The sequence below is a fragment of the Rissa tridactyla genome, chromosome 14 (genome assembly GCF_028500815.1).
Source record: "Rissa tridactyla isolate bRisTri1 chromosome 14, bRisTri1.patW.cur.20221130, whole genome shotgun sequence".
Taxonomy (NCBI): Eukaryota; Metazoa; Chordata; class Aves; order Charadriiformes; family Laridae; genus Rissa; species Rissa tridactyla.
Window position 1 is genome coordinate 7756073 of NC_071479.1, and position 19837 is coordinate 7775909.

The following is a 19837-nucleotide window of genomic DNA, read 5'->3' on the forward strand; positions in this document are numbered from 1 at the left end:
CTGGGAAAACACTCAGAATGAATTTCTGCCTGCCCTCCTCCTTGGGGGAAAAAAAAAAAAGAAAAGAAGAAAATAAATGATTAGAGCTTGCTAAGGGTTTTCTGTTACACCATGAAACCGTGCACAGCATGGTTCTGAACAGCCCTTAAGGCTATGGTCCTCCGTCTTCCCATCCATCTTGTGTCTGTCATGTCCCTGCCAACCTAAGGGTGTTCCTGTGGAGTGGAGACCCATCACAGATGCAACTGCACCTTGCCATCTCTCTGGCATCACAGATATTTTAATGCTTTTTTTTTTTCTCTTCTTGCGATGAGGCCTGAGGTTCCTGTGCTGTCCTCTGCCGAGCGAGCGGGGTTTGGGCATTGCCCAAGCTCCCAGGCGGAGCCCGTCCCGCCCATGTGTCCTTCCCTGGCCATCGAACCTGGCAGAAGATGACCCGCAGGATGTTATGCAGCTTTGGGCCAAGCATGAGATGGGATTTTGGAGGTGTTACCTGTTCTCTGTTCCCTGCTCCTACAATGGTTCCAAGTAGGGTCAAAACTCTCTGCAATCCTCCTGTTTAACAGCACCCGGAGGATGGCAGGGCGTTGGACTAGATGATCTCCAGAGGTCCCTTCCTGATGACAGAATCATTCTGTGATTGCACGGTGGGGGGGTCTCTGTTGTGTTCCCGTAACTTCGGTAGCTGTAAAGCTTCAGTCCCCTGTAAAATCCCACCACGGGAATGGTTTGTTGCCACTGGCAGCACAAGTCACTTGGTGGGTGGTGGGATTTCCGGCATCCTGGGCCGGTTCCCCTGGGGTGCAGTAGAAGTGCAATCAGCCTGGCTTTTGCAGACATGTTTTGGGGTGTAGGCTGTTGCCCTTTGCCCAGTCACAGAATCATAGAATGGTTTAGGTTGGAAGGGACCTTAAAGATCATCTGTTTTCAACGCCCTGCCGTGGTCAGGGACACCTCCCACTAGACCAGCAATATTTGAAGATGCTGGGAGGGCTGGAGCCCCTCTGCTGTGGGGACAGGCTGAGAGAGTTGGGGGGTTCAGCCTGGAGAAAAGAAGGATCCGGGGAGACCTTTGAGCCCCTTCCAGTCCCTAAAGGGACTCCAGGAAAAATGGGGGGGGGACGACTCTGGATCAGGGAGGGGAGCAATAGGACAAGGGGTGATGGTTTTAAACTGAAAGAGGGGAGATTTAGATTGGGTATTAGGAAGAAATTGTTCACCCTGAGGGCGGTGAGCCCCTGGCCCAGGTTGCCCCGAGAAGCTGTGGCTGCCCCATCCCTGGAGGGGTTCAAGGCCAGGTTGGACGGGGCTTGGAGCAACCTGGGCTGGTGGGGGGTGTCCCTGCCCAGGGCAGGGGAGTGGAAGCAGATGATCTTGAAGGTCCCTTCCAGCCCAAACTATTCTATGATTCTATGATATTTGGCTTTTCTTCACACCCCCTCCCCAGTGTCTGCTGGCATGGCTGCATCCTGCCGGCGGGTGCCGTCCAGCCCCGCGCTGTCACCCTGCAGGCATCACCACAGCAGCTCCTAAGGCATAACGTGGAGCTCAAGGGCTGAGGGGCATTAGATGCACCCCGGGGGGGTCCCCAACCTGGCGCAGCCCTCGCCCCCCGAGGGTCAGATCCCTCGGTGTTGGATCCAAGCCTTGCACGGGGTCTGGTTAATCACTGCCTGCTGCTTCTGCCACCACCTCCCGTGCTGGTGATGTTTTTAATCATTAGGAAATGTATATAAAGTTGATGAATGGTGTGATGGTGATATCCACTACCTACATGGTCTTTCAAGTAAGTATATTCTTAAAAATCCAGTAGAAACCCAGGCTGGCAGGAGGCTTTTGTTACTGGCAGTCTGGTTTTGTCCCAACACATCCTTCCATCAGTTCTTTTGTGAGGGCTAAAAATTGGCTGGCTTCAGTGGAGTTAATAATCATCTGCAATGGAGTTGAGCAATTGATGTTGCTGCATCAAAATGTTTCCCTCTTCCCTTCCCCCTCCTTCCCCCCCACTTCCCCCCAAAAAAAGAAATTCCTGGCTGATACTCAAAATCCAGTTCAGTTCTCACTGTGCAAGTATTAAACTGTGGGTCTTTTCTTTCAAGTTTCTGGATTTTTATGGGCACAATCGGTCTGTTAACAGGACTTTTTTTTTTTTTTTGTGGTTTCAATGCATTTATATCATTGACCTTTGCTTTAAAAAGTGTCTGACAGTCTTTACTGGGCTGGAGCTATGAAAAGGAGTGTTGTAAGGGGGCTTTATTCTATGGAAGCAATGACCACAGGCAAAGCTTTATATTTGCTGAGTGATTTAATTCTTGCACATGCAGAACTTGGCTCTGTGCCATGTGTAACATGTTGAGAAAAGGTCTGCTTGAGAGGCATTAAAACCAAACTTTCCAAACCCGTCTTTTTTTTTTGCTTTATTTTCGTTTTTTTTTTTTTTTTAAATAGCTTGCTTTCCTGTTATTTTTTTTAAGCTAACGAGTGAAACGAAGGGAATGCTGCCCCAAAATGCTGCATTGAGCTCTATCGGAGTCATGGGGGAAATAAACCTCCTTTAAAGAAATGAAGAGGGAGTCTGGACGGCAGGGTGGGGAGGAAGAGGAGGGTGTCATTAAGACAAAGGCTTGATGGAGGGACAGGAGAGCGTAAAACAGAGCACCCTGGGCTCCAGGAGGAAGCCTGGGAGGGTGAAGGTAATACAGCTCTAAGGCTTGGTCCTGTAAAGTCCTATTCATAGGGCACATCCCCAGAAGATGTGTTTTCAGGCTAAATATCAGATTCCTCCCCGAATTAGTTGCTTTTCCCTGCTTGGCTCTGCCCGCTTACGGGAATATCTGTCTGGTAGCGGTCAGAAGCAAATAAAAACAAACTGCTTTTTGTTTGCTCTTATTTTAAACACTGTGACAACACTTGGATTAATGTCAGGTCTTGTGAAAAGCTCTTTAAAAGTCAAACATACTGAGCTGCTTAACAGCATCCCTTCGAATCCTGCATCTGCCTGCTGCAATTCCAGATAATGGTCTGGAGAGCAAGGAAACATCGTATTTCTTTTTCCTTCTTGTAATCAGCCCATTAAATATGCCTGAAGTTTCATATTCTGGAACAATTTAATTGTGGAGCCACTTGGGCTGAGTTCCGTATTTTGGTGGCCGTTAAGTATTTCCTCTTCCTTTGGCAAGCAAACCATCAACAGAAATACTAAATGATGTTAATTTCTACCAGAAGCGATGTCTTCCCCAAAACATCGCTATCTACTGCATTTTAATCAAGAACACCGCACCGACAGCGCATCCAGCCGTTTGGAGCCTCTATTCCTTTTCATCAGCAGATCTTTCTAGGGGCTTTTAGAAGCAAATTGTGCGTCGTTCGCCCTTCCCCAGGAGAAGCGAGGGAGAACAATAGATTATCTTTGTTGCAGGCACACCGGACCCTGAAATGCTGTATTTAAAAGGTGTATGAATGGGGTGGAGGTTATACAGCAGGAGAGCGAAGCCGGGGTGCGTCCAGCGGTGTGCCGGGGGTGGGAGGGGGGCTCCGTGAATGGTACCTGCCTCGTCCGCTGCAGCTGCAAATAAATCCATCACCTGGAAGAGACCAAATCCCGATTATTTGGGTGCTGTGCTGGCTTCCCCGTGCCGCACGCAGGGGCTGAGGTTTCCTCGGGGCTGTGGGAGATGGGGAGAGGCACCACTGCGCTCTCGTCCTGGGCTCGGCCGTTAGCAGATCCCACGTTTTCAGGTGGGATGAGCCGTAGCCGGCAGTCGCCGTGCCGGGGCGGTGATGGGAAACAGCATTTTATCCATTCCTGTCATTTCTCTGAGAGTTGAGCCTAAATGCTGCTAGTATATAAAGTCGCTTATGAAAGCGATAGGCTTGAAGCCTCTATGTGGAAAGATGGGCATGGAAAGCCAAAGGAATGAGGGTAACTCCTGCTTTTTATAGCCTCCTGCTATTTCCTCATGCCAACCAACACCGATACCCTCTATTTTAGCTGCGGAGCTCCACCCGCCACGCAGCGGCCTCGAGCCCAAGTAAACAGGGTTCGCTATAGGGGAAACCGCTGGGGAAGGGAAAACCCACTCTTGGCTTTCCCTGGCTCCTGCGGGGTAGGAGAAGTGGATTGGGGAGAGGGGCTTTGCCTGGGTGGCCGTGGGGATGTTGCGTGGAAGGGATAAACAGGATGGTGGAGGAGAAGCGGAGGGCAAGCAGGGAATTGTCCACTTGCCCGAAAATCTGGGAGATGCTGCTCAACACCGATACGGAGGTGAGGTGATTATCCATGTGGGTGCCCTTTTATCATTCAAGCGTAGGGAGCACAAGCGTCCCAGTGTCCTGCAGGACCCAGGGCTGGTGCGTGATGAAGCCGGGACAGGAGAAGGGCTGTTGGAGCATCTCCTGGGGGCTGATGCATGGGGATGGCTTTGGGCCATGGCTTTCCAGAATGGGTAGTGATTTCTCGTGCCCAGCTGGAAATTGCTGCCAGGGCAACCGGTTTTGCAGGGACTCAGCCTTTCTGGAACTCACCATCACTTTTTGGAAACTGTTGCCCCCCATGGGTTTCCCATCCCGCTTCCAGCAGGAGTTTCTGTGCAGAGTTCCCCGCTTTGGAAGGGGAGTACAAAACACTGACCGCAGGTTTGGACTTTGGATGCCTCCCAGCACATCCAGATTTCACCGTTTGTTTTTCTCTGTGCAGCTCTGGGAAATGCCAGTGTAAAGATGGTGTCACGGGCCTGAAGTGTGACCAGTGCAGTGATGGATACTACAGGTTTAATGAAACCGCCTGCGAGCCGTGCCAGTGCAACAACCACTCCAAAACCTGCAACAGTTCAACAGGTAACTCCTCCTGTCACCATGGTGGGTGCAGACTTTGTCTCTGCTCCTCTGTCTCTGTTTTTTGCCATTTTCATTCAGCAGACTTCTGCCTTCATCCTCTTCCATCTGCATCTTTATGCCTTGAGTACCCACAATCTTTAGCTTAAAACCAAATTTAAAATGCAGGGCAAGGTTGGAGCTCGTCCTCTTCCCAAGGAAGTCAATAAAGGCTGCGTTATTTACCCCAGGCTGCAGTGCAGAGCCTTTATTCTGCAGTCTCTATCGGAAATCAGTGCTCTATTGTTCTCTGCACTTACACAAATACACAACACGGGCTTTTAAGGAGCTTTTGTTTAACTGCTGTTTACCTGGAAACATATACTGTGCTGGCACTGACGTAAGGTGGCTGTTATTGCCACAGATAACATGATTAATGCTGGAAAAAACTGGCACCACCTAATTAATTTTTGCCCACTTTTTATAAAATTTGCCTTGTTCATTTTCCTTGATGGTTTCTTTGGCCGGTCCTCACTCACACAGATGCTGATGGAGTGCAAACGTCGAAGCACCTGTGCTTGAACAGCTTATGGGAGGGCAGGGGGAGAACTCAATTGCTTTCCCATCTCCGCTGAAAGGAGAGATCCTGGAGGAGCCATGTTACGTGAATCAAACAAAAGAGCAAAATCCAAATTCACACTGCAAAATCCAAATTCTCATCAAAACTTCCCGGCTGAAATGCAAGTTCTGTAATATTTATGCAGGAGCTGAGAAAGGAGCAATAATTTAGAAAAAAAAATAAAAACGTTGCAGGGTTTTTGCATAGCTGGCAGAGAGACAGAGTTCATCAAATACGGTATTTCTGGGCAATTTCTGCACCGGTGTCTGTTCCCTCGTGGCCTGTGTGCTTTGCAGAGGAACGGGCGGCCGCGGTGCTGACTCTGCCCAGCCAGTGCCCTGGTCCTGCCTGGATGAATTATTGCATTCATTCCTACCCTGAACTTCTTGTGCTTATGTCCTACGAATACTGAAGGATCTAAGATTGTATGTAACGCTGTGCGCGCATCAGCTGCGTTACGGATTTGGAGCCGGGTGTGTGGGTTTTGTGAAGGAGGAAGATAATCTGCTTTTCCTTTTTCTCTCTCGATGTTTCCCCCGCTCTTGATTTAAAAAAAAAAAACAACAACCCGACAAACCCAAACCCGGCGCAGACCTTGCCCCCGGGACGGGGCTGTTGAGGCACTGCTTCTGCTGGGGCTGTCAGCGCCCACTGCAAAGAAAGACCCTCTTTTTGGTTAATGAGCTATTGTTGATTTGACAAAAATCCCTTTTTTAAAAAATTTTCCTCCATCTGCTTTATTTGCTGCTGGGGGTGGGGGAACCCAAACAAAACCCGAACAGAGAACAGTCAATTAAAAATTAGATCCGACATCCAATAAGTAACGCACTCAGCCTGCTCTGGAGACTGCACTTTGTGTGACCTCCCCAGCTTTCCATCAACTCTGTGTAGTCTTTGTCAAATTTTCAAGGTTTCTTTTGCATTAATGCTGTACTTCGGGCTCCCTCTGCCGGCTCTGCCACCATCTCCGCCCGGCCTCCCTCTGCCCAGGACGAATATCTAAAATTACTGGGCTGGAAATTGGGCAGCCCGCGCTCCCCAGGCGACCCTTCCTTCCACACCACCCTCGTGCTGCGGGTTGTGTCTGTGCAAGGCGTTTGGTCGCATCTGCCCAGCTGAGGTACAGTGAGGCCTGATCCTTCCCGAGGGCATTATCAGGATGGGAAGTGCTATTAATTATTAAGGCTTTCCGCAGCGATACCCGACGGCAAGCCCATGTGGGCTTTGCGTGGCTGAGCGACTCGCTGACTCATTGGAAACGCAGCCATTTTGCAGGGTCAGTGTAGATAAATGGGAGTAATTTCCGCCGATGGGAAAGACATTGGTCCTGAAATGACCGAGACTGTACAGAAAACGCAGGTGGGATCCCAGATTTATACCACCATTAATGCCTGCAGGGCACGGTTCAAGGCACCCTTGGTGCTGATGGGGCAGGTTGACCTTCCTCGAGCCGGTCTGTCCCAGGTGTCCTGCTGGAGCTGCTGATGGAGGTTTTCGATTGGAGAAACCGAGCCCAGCAGATCATCTTCCCGTCTAACCCTGACATCTCTCCCACAAAAACCACCGGCTCGTGTCTGACAAGCTTGTTGGGTGAAGAGCAAACAGCGTGTGGGAGGTGACGCTGTGCGAGCGTCCTTGCTCATCGGGGAGCTGCCAGCCCCTCCGTGCCGGGGAATCGGCCACTTCCCTAGAGCTGCCAGGGTTTGCTTCCCATCCCGGCGCGAGGATCGGCTCCAAGGACACGCTGGGCTTGCTCAGGGATGCTCAGCTGCAGAGTCATCGCTCTGGAAAGAGAAGAGAAGGAGCCATGCAGCGTGTTGGCCTTGCAAGGGAGCCAAACTCCTCCAATATTAATAAGAAAATCTGCTGGGTTTTTTTTCACAGTCAGCATTAACCTAATTCCGGATTTTTTCTGTGGTTAATGTTGATATGAGACTTTTCCATACCCCCGCAGCAGTGCTAGATTAGCTCAGTGCATCTCTTCTCTGTGCTTATATACGCAGTGAATAAATGCTCTGTGCCGCCCGGGTTTGCTCGAAGGTGGCTGTTGCCTTTTCAGAGTCTCGTACACGGGATTTAATCAAATAAGCTCCCCTCGGGTCACTGCCACCTCGACGAGGAGCCTGCGGAATTACAGGATGTTCCTGTTGATGGATGGGCTTTTGATAGAGGCTGCGTTTTTATAACTAGGGAGATTTTTCTTCCTCTGGTCACAATAGTATCAAAATGCAATTTAGAGGGCCATTAGGACACAGGCTCTGCTACGACACAGCACGTCGATTTTCTGATTCAGGGGCTTCCCCAGGAAGGGGGGGTGGCTGCCGTGAACCCCCAGTTCTCCTCTGTTTCTCCGGGAAGGTCAGTGATTGCTGCTGCCTCGTGTCCGCAGCGAACGTTCCTCCTGGGATGGGGACGGAGGAGCTGGAGCCACAGTGGTGGGATGGAGCCGTCTGCCCCCAGAGCACGACGGTGGCTCTTCATTACCCCTGACCACCAGCTCTGTGGTGGCTGCACACAAAAAAGGGCAAAGGCATAAACTGGAGGGACTCCCTCGTGGGAGCGAGGGATTTGAAGCATCAGGATCCCGTCTCAGTGGCACAGATGCGAACCAAAGCCCCTTTCCCTGAGGACCATTTAATATCAGTAGCATGTGTTTACCTGCACTGACCTATTTAAAGTGATGAGCTGTGGGTATCTCTGCTGGGGCTACCTACTTTTTCACATTATGTGTGTGTATGGAGGGGGGGGGGCGACTGTCAGAAGGTTATAAGAGGCCAGGATCACGTTTTGGCCGGAGGGCATCCAAAAATCACCTGTGAGCTGTGAGAATTGAGAGCGCTCCGTGCAGATTCTTGCTCCAAATGTTCTGCTCCAGTTCCTGCCGCTGAACGGCTGCTTGTGCTCCTGCCCCTTCCCCAGGGACCTGCCTGCAGTGCCAGGACAACACGGAGGGAGACCACTGCGAGCTCTGCAAGGAGGGCTTCTACAGAAGCCCCCACACTGCCCACGCCTGCCACCACTGCCCGTGCTCCACCGTGGCATCAACCGGCACCTGCCGAATACGTAAGGCTTTCATTTTTGGTCTAATTCCTCAGATATTCTATGATTCTGTGATAATGCGTGTAGCTCTTTTCAATTAAATTGCCGCTCATCAGCCTTGCGAGGTGGTTTATAGCCCGTGACTCTCCTCTTTGTGGGAACCCGGGCACTTTGCTGGAAGCGGCATCTGCCACCATGTGTCCCTGGTGCTCGTGTTGCCTCTTGTGAGAGCAGCTGGGCAGCGGAGGGCATCAGAAACGCTTTGCGACAGGCTGCAGCCCGCTCTGAAGAGCCCGTAAAGGTTTGTAGAGAGAAACTGCTGGGCTTGTGACAGCCAGGAGAGGTACAGGAGATGCCCAGCAGTGCCACGCAGCCACCCATGCCTCTCTAAACCCTCTTCTGAACCCTGGGGCTCCAAACAGAGACTCCCCAATCCTCCTGCTCTATTTTGATGTAACCAAGAGAAGTCATAGCTGTAATAAATATATGTAAGACTTTTTTTGGTATTTCCTTAGTCAGTTTTGCAGTGAAGCCACCCCTGGCTTCATGTAGGCCAAGAAGTTGCAGATTGCTGACATCCCTGATGTAGTTCCAGCTGTTTTCGGAAATTGGCCGTTTGAGATGGAAATGTTCAGGAGTAAGAATCTGTTTGCTTAGCAACGTGCTAAGCGTGTTCTCTGATGCTGGTAGGAGGCATCAGAAACCCCCCCCAAGCTTTTTTCCCCCTAGAAACAGAAAATGCTGCAGTTCAAAAGTTATATTTTCAGCTTAAAATTTGAGGTTGGTTGATACTCGCTGGCTGCTGGTATTTGTCACGGTGACTTGTGGTCAGGCCCCACAGAACAGATCCCACAGCGGGTGTTTCTCTGCAAGGGGCCGTGGCACGTACCCGGTTTCTTTCTGTATTCTTTAGATCCCGGTGAAACTGCGCCGAGGTGTGACAAATGCAGAACGGGGTACACCGGCCCGAACTGCAATCGGTGTGACAACGGCTACTACAACTCCGACAGCATCTGCGTGAGGTGTAAATGCAACGGGAACGTGGACCCCGCGCGGTCACCCAGCGTCTGCAAGCCGGAGAGCGGGGAGTGCCTCGGCTGCCTGTACCACACCGCGGGCTTTCACTGCGAGGAGTGCGAGGACGGCTACGTCCGAGACCCCGAGGGCACCAACTGCACCAAGAAAGGTAAAACCCCCTCCTCAAACCAGCGTCGCAGCTCGCTGGGTGGCTCAGGTGGGTGCAAGCTGCCTGAAGGCCGGGGAGGGAATATTGGCAATTGTTCATATTGGTTTCGATTCATCCGGCCTGTGGTACAGGGGAGAAACCAGACCTTTGTAACACGTTGGTGCTACTGGCCTTGAAATCTGTGGGTCAGAGGTAGCTCTGTAACCACCCTCATTCCCAGACTGTGGCAGGCACCTCTAGTGAACAAGCTGGAAAACAAACGCTATTTGTAGTGTATTTTAAGTGCAGGTTTTCAGATTTCCACTGCTTGATACACTTGATCTCCTAGTGCCTAGTGGATTGTCCGTATCGACTAGTCCATTCAATAGCACTGTCTAGTTCCCTAGGAAGGGTGTTTATAATAAACTTTGTCACTCCTTATACTCTGCAAACAGTAACTACTTGGGCCAAGTTTGGATATTCTTATTTTTTTTTCTTTCTAAATGAGGAAGCCAAAGCTCGGAGAGGTGAGATCCAAAATTGTACATTGAGTCAACACCAGAATTTTCTGGTACCCGCTCTGAGGGTCTCTCATCAGTCTTCAGTCCAAATCCGAGACGGTACATGCAGTATCTCAGGCGCAAACTAGCTCTGGTACTTAGAAAGGCTACTGCATAGCGGCAGGACTCATAGTAAAGTGGGAGAAAACAGTTCTTGAGTTGCTCCTTCAGTGGTTATCAGGAGGTTGGTCCGCAAGGTGGATCTCCAGCTCCATGCATGGAAACATTACCGATCTTATGGATTAGATAAGAGAAGCCAGAGTTCAGGAAAGTATCTGGGCCCAAATTCATCCTTGTCACCGACAGAGATTTAATTCAGATCTTCCATTAGGAGCTAATGTGGTTTTCACTCCCATGCTGCTCTCCGGAGGTGTAATCACAGAGTCCTTCTCTGCGCGGGGAGATGATCAATACAAAAAAGTTGAATGCTCATTAGCTGTAACTGTGCCGTTACAGGGCTGGAAATGGCAGTTTTGCATCGGGTCATCCATTATCTCCCCCTGCACAGCTCTGTCTTTGTGCAAAGAGCTACGTGACCTTGCTCCATTAAAATCCATATGTATGGCTCTGCTTGTGTACTTGCAGTTTTCACCATTCGTTTTAATTTCATGGCATCGTTACAGGCAATTCCTGATGTGGGGAAAGACTGTCCTCTTTCAAAGGGACTGGGACATGCTCTTCTCACTTTCCTGTTTCCGTGACACCTGTTTTAACCCTTTCTTACCAAGCAATTAAAAAGGTGTACTGTTTCTTTCCAGTTTCTTACAAACAATTTGCCTAAAAATAATTGACATGGTGAGGTACTGTGCATTAACTAGTTTTAGGTTAAGATTTTCATAAACTGATAGTGCATTTGAGTGGCTTCTAGAGTGAAACCATCACCCAGACTCTAAGTTGTCGCAGTTGAAATAAGACAGCGTGTTTTGTTACAGCCTGGGCAAAGCTAAACCCAACCTCAAGTATCCAAAGGGGCTGCTCAGCGTCTTAAACCTGATCAAGATTTTGCTGCTTTCAAGGCTGATGGAGAGAATATTCCAAGGAGGAGTGGGATGACCAAAGTCAGTAGTTTCCGACCCTGGGGTGGATGGTGAGGCATAGCAGCAAGGACTTAGTGATGCAGCGTGGCACCATGCCACCCAGCCGAGCGTCGCAGCCATCCCCGGGAGCCGGCGCGTGGGCTGCTGGCGCGGCCCTGGCTCCTGCCGGTGCTCGTTCATGGCAGGAGGCAGCAGAAGCTTTGCAGAGACTTCATTTCAATCGAGCAGCTGGAGATGACGCTCACGTCAAAGCTGCCAAAGCGGCCCATTGACTGAACAGCTGCGGCTCTCAAGGAGCTGCTTTAGGACATCTGGAGGGTTGGCACGGCCCTGGCGAGCGGAAAAAGGCATCGCTGTGTGTATCACGGCCCAGAAGCGACAGTCCACGGTCAGAGCATGGCACTATTTCACCATGACGTTACCGGCAGCTCCAGGAAATGTTTTCACCCATGTCCCCCCTGCCAGCACTTAGCTGATGCTGACTCACAAATAAAACCCAGAAAAGTCCTGTTTCCTTGCTGGTGAATCAGCCATTGTCTCTGCTCTGCTTTTTTTCTAATTATAGCTACTGGCAGGGTTTGCCAAGAACTGAGTATTGATGAAGGAATTTGGAAAGGATGACTGAATTCCTCATGCCCTTCTCCCAGAGCTGTATCCAGGAACCTCTTGCTCCTGTCACGTCGCTTCCTACTGCAAAATTCTGCCTGTTAGCCCATAGAGAAATTCCTGCTGGCATTCGGCATCCTGAACATCCTTATCAACCTAAGGCAGGACCTGCAGAGAACAGAGGAGCTGCTGCAGGGAGGGACTCTGAGTAGGAGCCCAAATGAGATGTGTGATGCGCCCTCCAGAGGAGTTTCTTTCTCCACTGCCTGAACCTGGAACGTGACAGCCCAAAGTTAACTCGTGGGAGTTCCCCCGAGGGCCCGTGGCAGGAGACAAGCTGAGTATTTCCAGCTCCTGTTGCCATTGGAGATGTAACTTAGTGCAAAATTAGTCCTTCGGAAGTGACTCTCCTCCTCAGTCGTAATTAGGAGATGTTCTCTTCAGGAGAGCTGGATCAATACAGCACGGCCCCATCAGCTGTAACTGCTGCAGCTGTAAGTGGGTTGAAAATGAAGTTGCATTTCTGATAGCAGAAAGAGAAATGGAAGAGAGAAGTGCAGAGAGTCCTGTGGAGCAATAGGTGTAGCGAACATTTTGCTCAATTGAGGCTTCAGCTTCTGCAGGGTTCCTGCTGCCTGGACTTGGGAATCTAAAATAGATCAGGTTCTTCCCGTGAAGAAAATGCTTTATTAGTTACATTTGGGAGCCTAATACTCAGGCTGTTCTGGTGCTTTCTGAGGTCTACAGCTCAACCGGTCGGAAGAAGGCGTAATGAATTTGCATCCCACTTACGAGATCTCCAGTGTTAACTTGTCGCCGACTCCAGGGTCTGAGAAGGGAGTTATCCCATGTCTGCTGGAAGCAAGGCAGGTTCCTGGCTATTTTGTGCCTGGGAACAGGCTGCAGAGGAAGATGGACCATGTGGCACGGTCCAGTAGTTCCCATGTTCTCATCCTTCTTGTGCAGATGTATGCCAGCAGCTGAAACCAAAACAGGATCCAAACTGGCTTCTGCTGGGTTCAAAAGCTTCATAAGAACATCCACAGTCTCTTTTTGTTGTGATTTGATTACCTTCTGCTTCTGGGTACGCAGACTGGGGGTTTCCGTGAGATTTGTGCATGACGTCTGCATTCAAATGCAGAATTGGGGTTATTTTGTCCTTTTAGCAGTGTAAATATTGAAACAAGTTGCTAAACACTATGACAGTGGAATAGTCATACTTCATTTTTTCATTTTTTATCTTCTAGCACGGGTAAGGCAGAAATAATAATATTGTAAACATAGTGATGTAGTGACTGTGAAAGGTTTAAGCTCCTGGAGTCGCTGTGTCCTCCCAGCCTGATTGTGCAGCCCACGTAGATGAGTGAAAATCTGCCTTCCTTAGGTTCAAAGTCCAAACTTTGGCTGAGCTCCGTGAAGCCCCGTTTTCACAGGCTGAATATGAGCTGGACTGGGTGCCTTGCCTTCGTCATGAGTATCTAACACTGAATCTTGCCTACTGCACCCATCTATCCATCACCACTTTTCATAGGAATGCTGCAGGCAACGAGCACTTATTTATGAGCATTAATATATCAATATATCACTTATAAATAAGAATTAGAAAAAACCAAACCCAACCCTGCTAACCATTTTTGTAAACTATTTTGAAAAATTACCAGCTTTAGCAGTGTAGACTTAATTGCCATAATAACTGTGATATAAATGTCAAATCTCTTATGTTTGTGTTTGATTCCGACATAGCATATTTGTATTGATCATTTTTTATTTGTTTTGCAGAAGCCACTCTCGGCCCAGAAACAAGGGAGTTTACAACTTCTGCTCCAAATGCCAGCAAGGCGACATCATTTTCAACGGCAGTGATAAACAGTACGTTGTCACCAACAACTATACAGACCGTATTTCCCATAAGTTCCTCTGACAATAGCACCTCTGCTTTCGCAGATGTTTCGTGGACTCAGTTTAACATAATTATTTTGACAGTTATCATCATTGTTGTGGTCCTACTAATGGGCTTTGTGGGTGCTGTCTACATGTACCGTGAGTATCAAAACAGAAAACTTAACGCTCCTTTTTGGACCATTGAACTCAAGGAGGACAACATCAGTTTTAGCAGCTACCACGACAGCATACCCAACGCTGATGTTTCTGGGCTGCTGGAAGATGATGGGAATGAAGTTGCACCGAACGGACAGCTAACGCTGACGACTCCCATGCATAATTTTAAAGCTTAGAAGAAATGATCCAGCTATTCCAAAGTTGGCTTAAAAAAGTTAACAGGGCTTGTTGAAGGGGTATCGGGATCCGTGCCAAGGCTCCACGCAGAGGAATTTGCTCTTCAGATACTCTTAATGCTGGGCATGCCGTAGCTTGCAGGTGAACAGAAAAAAGTGTAGTAGATCCGAATTTCAGGTAATACCATGAAATGCATTCAGTGTCCTGTTCTCCATGCAGATCCATAGAATTCACTGTTGTTAAAGACTTGATTATGCTGATCTGAAAATATTTTTTTTTGGTGAAGAGGCGGTGGGGTGAGAAAGCAGTACCCCAGGATTAATCAGGAGCTACTTGATTTCCAGCCAACCTAACACTTACATTCGCATCCTTTAGTCTGAAAAGTAGCTCATGAATTCGCAGTGGATTTTCAGGAAAGACCTTTGCAAAGGCTTCATATCAGTTCCTGATAGAAAGCTGTTTGAAAAGGAGGACAAAAAAAGGGAAATAATTGTTCACTGTACGACCAAAAGGCAGGTAGAGGAGTGAGTTGCACACTTGAAAAAAGTCACCATTAGCAGTTTCCACTAAACAGGGAAACACAAAAAAAAAAAAATCATGAAAATATTGGAGTTAGGGAAAAGACTAAACTTTTCCCTTTCTGAGTATTTATACAGGGTGATGATGCTATTAAAACATAGCAATCCATTTTTTTTTTCTAGAAGGAGTTAATGAACTTGTATAGTTTCTGTGCAAGGGAAGACGACAAGACATCTCAGGGTTGCCGTGTAAAAATAAAAGCTAGGCTTAATACCCTACCCTGATAGAAATGGTGTGTTCTGTATATAAAATGTAATATATCTTCTTGGGATTGTATTTGTAATTATTTGTAAAAAAAGACAACCAACCAACCAAAAAAACCCCAACAACAAAATCATGAACCCCTCCCCAACCTCCCCTATTCCCTAAGTCATATTTTATCATCTAGATTTTAATTGTACAGCGGTTAGTGGCGTTGTTTAAAAAGAAAAAAAAATGAGGATTGTTTAAAATACTGTAAATTAGATGGCAATATTGTTGGAGCTGGGACTCTGGCAAACACCGACTGCTTAAAGCTTTTCTTCTAGTGTCATTGAATAACTTTCTTTTTTAGGGAAAATGTGAGTGCTCCCTACTTGCATCTGCCAGATCTTCCCATTCTTTTCAATACAGAGTGAACCCAGTGTCGCCATAACTAGGGCCTAGTCGGTGTCCAAAAATCAGATGTACCATTCTGTTACTTGCTTTTAAGTCTTCATACAAAATGCAAATACACTGTCATGAGTGCACTGAGAGCCTGGTCTCGATGGCCGAGTTTTTCCGAAGCGGCTGCTCGTCACGTGGGTGGATCTCGTGCCACCTCTCCTGTGCTGACGCGGTGACGGGGGACATGCCGGAGGGCTGAGCGCAGCCTCCTGGCCTCTTGAAGGGCAAAAGCGAAAATCTCCTGGATTTGGGTGAAAACGGCTTTCAGCCGAAGAGCTCGCAGGAGCCGATCTGCGCTTCTAGGCTTAAAAGCTCAAAGCGCGTGGATGCTTGCAGGAAATGTATGTAGCACAAGTTGGTGGTGGGGAATTGGCCATTAAAAAAAAACTATGGGGGACTTTAGGTTTTGCCGATTCCCCTGGTTTTTGGGGGGGGCTGGCGGACTGTTAGCAGAGGGAGAAAAACTCATGGGCAGCACAGCAGAGGGAGGTTGCGCTATGGAGCTCCTCGCTGGTACCCGCAGCCTGCATGTGCCTGCCTCGAGGCGGGCACCGTGCCCTCCCCGTGCCGGGCAGCCGCCAGGGCCGACCCGTGAAAATCGATGCCATTACATTTAAGCAGGGCGTGAAACAAATATTTCACCTGACTCCTGACCAACCTCAGAACTAAAGCTGCATTGCTGTGCCCTTTGGTGCTTCGCAAGCGATTGATGCTGAGGATAAATGAAGTACCTGCTAAAGGTCAGCAGGAGCTGACTGATGCATCCTCAGAGCCAGGCAAAAATAAATATTTCTCAAGATGAGAAATGGTAGGAAGAATGTGGTAATTATTTATTTGCTTTCTGGTGCTGCATGGAGGCTTTTCTTATCATTGGAGACTTTGGGGGGTGGGAGGGGGGGAATAGGTGCTTTAAACACATGCACAAAGATGCCATTTCTGCCTCAAAAGCTTGCTGCTTGATTTAAAGATGAGGCACGGCAAGTGAGAAGGAAAATAGTCGAGGATGAGCAAGGGTAGAATGGTCCCATGGTTTAGGAAATAAACTTGGCTGATGTCATTCAGAGCAATGTTACTTTTAGTTATAAAACGGGGGAGGACTGGAGGAGAAAATCTGGATATTGCTAATCCTCGAGTTACTCATCAAACTTTTAAAGAGCAGAATAGTGACGAAACAAAATTTCCTAAAAATTGTCATATTTAGCAGTGCTGATTTAGCGATATACTTGCACTTGGTCACTTCATAGGGCGGGGAAAGGTAATTTAGGAAGTGTTAGCTTCTGGGGCTAATGCTGGCAGGCAAAGTGAAGGCCAGATTGTTCACTTTAATGTTTCCAAAATATTTTACATCTTTTCATCTTTGCCACAGAATGCTTCTTCCTCAAATTTTGGTATGACTGTAGGCTGCTTTGTAACAGGAATAGGCTTTGATTTTTCTCACATTGTAGAAATACTGACCATCTGCAAAACCAGAGGGTGAGTTGAGATGCTGAGCCCTCCTGCTGCAGCGCAGGAGGTGTTTGCATCTGGGCTGCTTCTGACCTCCAAGTTGCTTCAAGGCTTTGTGTTTGAGCCCCGGGTTTGGAAAGAGGAGGAGGTCAGGACGCCTTACAGTCTGCGAGGGAGGGCAGTACAGCTGTGCTGTTGTCTATGGGTCGCACATCTGGACGAAGGGATCCAGACGGGTGCCATAGATGTGATGGGAAGCTTGGCTGGGCAAGGGGGACCTGGCTGCCCGGGTTTCCACAGCAGAGGAAAGCACAGGATGTTCTTTAGCAGGGACTGGAGCACAGCAGGCATGTGGCACTGGGACAATGCTTGTCAGATGGCAGAATGACTCAGTAGGAAAAAACCAGCCATCTCCAGCCAACCAGGCCTTTGGCATAGAGGAACGACATGTATAAAAGGAGATTGATGCCTCAGCAAAGAAAGAATAAACAGCTTCTTGTTCGACTTTGGTGATGTGAGATTGGATCCTCCTTCCTCTCTCCATCAATCACTCAGCTGGCCCCTGGGCACCACGGGAGGTGAGGAAGAAGCTGAGCTAGTTATATCTCCAGTCAGCTTAGGTTGGCTTTGTATTTTGAGGGGGTGCAGAGCTAAAAAACCTGTGCCAGGGTACCAAAGGCCACCAGGACCACCGACCTGCCACGTGTTATAACTTGTCATGAAGCTTCCCAGATGTTGAGGTTTACCCTACACCATGTTGGGGTATAGGCAGGTAACTCAGAAATCAACTTACCGGGCTGCGTTGAGGCCCAACTCAGAAGCGAGCAAGACAAGGGGAAGGCATCTTGGTGCCTTCTACGGCTGATGTGGCAATGCAGATACACATAGCTTTCCTGAAGGGCCACCATGGATCACCTTCTAACTGGGCATGCCGCTGCCTGGCTGTCATGGAGAAAGGCAGGTGATGGCATGGTATGGTAGCTGTAGAGCATAGAGAAGGTACGACAAGGCAGGTGAGGGCTGGGGGAAGGCGGGAAACGAGCTCTGAAGGCACAATCCTCAGGGTCGTGAGGGCCCTTGTGGACCCAGCTGGTCTGGACAGGGCGAGTCCAGTTCCACAGTCAAGTAACTGAAGGCAAGAGGATATAACAGAGCGGATAAAGGGCAAGAAGCAATGACGTGCCAAAGGCACGGGGCAGCCCGGATGGCTCACAACGTAGGAGAGCATTTGGTAAGCACAGAGTGCAACAGACATGCAAAAAAGTGATTGGGTTAATGTGGATAGATGATCTCGAATCTTATGAACCACTGTAGCTAGAAATAACTGCATGGAGCGCTAGCCCTGGGGAGCTGTCAGGAGATGTCATCCATTGGAATGATAATTCCCTTGGAGCAGGCTGAGCAAACGAAGCACGCTGGAAGCCATTTGTGAAAGAGGGGTGGATGTATTCAGCATCCTTCAGGTTCCCTGGGCCAGTTAACCGCTGCTACACAGCGGCTTTAGCTCAAATGTGACAGGCAATGGAAATGCGGCAGGAAGTTTGCACAGTCTCCTTTAAATAAAGGATACAAGATTGAATCCTAAAAATATGTTTCTCTTTAAAGTGAAGTTTTAAAATGAGCTCCCACAGGACTCTGCTCTTCGTGTGTCAGAGGAATGGATTAAAATAAGAAAAATGTGGGCCTTACAAGTTGTACTTGCTCCCAATTGAAACCCATCAGTCTTACTACACATCCAAATAAGGCGTCTCCTAAGCATAGGCTATGCTTACAAATGCATTTCTAAAAAAAAAAAAAGTGTATGATTTGAATATATGTCAGAATTTATACAGAAGAATGTTATTTAAAATGAATAAAAATAAATGTATATAATTTGTATCTATGCCACTTGGATTTTTGAATTTGTTTTTTGTTCATTATGGTTCAGCAGGAGTCTTCCCACTGATAGCAACCAGAGCTGCATTGAAACCTAAAGGATTGAATCTGATCTCATCCCAGTAATGATATTTGTTCCAAGAGAATTATTCCTTCATTATACCCCTGTATGCGAGATGAGAACCCTGGCACAAAAATGTTTTTTAACATCAGATATTCATAAGTACAGTTGACATTCTGTGTCAGATAATCCATCTAAAAAATGAGCCCTATAATCTCCTATGTCTGTTTATTAACCATTCCAGCTTTCAGCTACTTTCATTAACATGTTTGGTAGCCGGACAGTCAATGCCTATTTCCCCGTTATTGTCTGTAATACCCACATAGGCATATTTTGTCAGAGATGTATGCAGTCATTAGAAATGAAACGTACAGAGCAAAGCTAGAAATTGGAAGAGGATATTGTATCAGGTTTTTCTTCATCACCACAATGGGTCTTTCAAAGGAATTTATGTTACCAGATACTCTGAATCCACATCTGTGGCGTCAATAGATTTGAACAGTTCTGGTCGTGTCTGCAAAAGGACGTATGGAAAACTTGCATTTCTTTCTCACTTGTCAGTGTTAGGAAACTCATTTTTTTGGCACAGAAGCAAATGCAAATGCTAAAGGCTAGTTTTTCCTGCTGAATGTTATGTCTAACTCTTCGGCCCTTATTAAGCAAAGAACGGGGAGAGGTAAGTCAGCATCAATTAAATGAGCATTCAAAACTAAGTGTTCATTCCAATGCTTAACTAAGCCAGAGCTATATAAGCGGGGGCCACACTAGTGAAACTCCAGGGAGTTTATTGAGACCTGATTTGCATTAGCAGAACAGTTTGATTGTGTATGACTTAGCTTAGGAGGAATTTTGCTCAGAACTGTAACAGGAGGAGGCATAACAATGCTGAGCTGGGTACCCAGATTAGGGACTTGAGAACAGAGTGGCAAAGAGGACGCGTGCTCAGCTCACGGCGACGTCCGTCTGTCCTCCTCAGGCCACCATCACACTTCAGCCACAGCACACAGAGCAGCTGCCTTTCATCCTGCTCCTTGGGAGTTTGTGGTCACCTCATCCATACCATTACACTACCATAAGTATTTCTTTCCTAGACTCCCCTCATCACTTTGTTTTGGAGTTGGTAGGATCTCGGGCTGCCTTGTAAAGTAGAAAGGCGTT

The 19837-nt window shown here is 48.1% G+C and overlaps 1 protein-coding gene across 1 annotated transcript in view; it reads left to right on the forward strand.

The window, feature by feature from the left end:
- Positions 1 to 16167, forward strand: part of MEGF9 (multiple EGF like domains 9) — a 54674-nt gene extending 38507 nt beyond the window's left edge. The window contains exons 3-6 of the mRNA XM_054221120.1: positions 4697 to 4836; positions 8351 to 8494; positions 9384 to 9656; positions 13618 to 16167. Of these exons, the coding sequence (XP_054077095.1) occupies positions 4697 to 4836; positions 8351 to 8494; positions 9384 to 9656; positions 13618 to 14072 (1012 nt within the window). The 3' untranslated portion in view covers positions 14073 to 16167. The remainder of the gene's footprint in view (positions 1 to 4696; positions 4837 to 8350; positions 8495 to 9383; positions 9657 to 13617) is intronic.
- The last annotated feature ends 3670 nt before the right edge of the window (positions 16168 to 19837 follow it).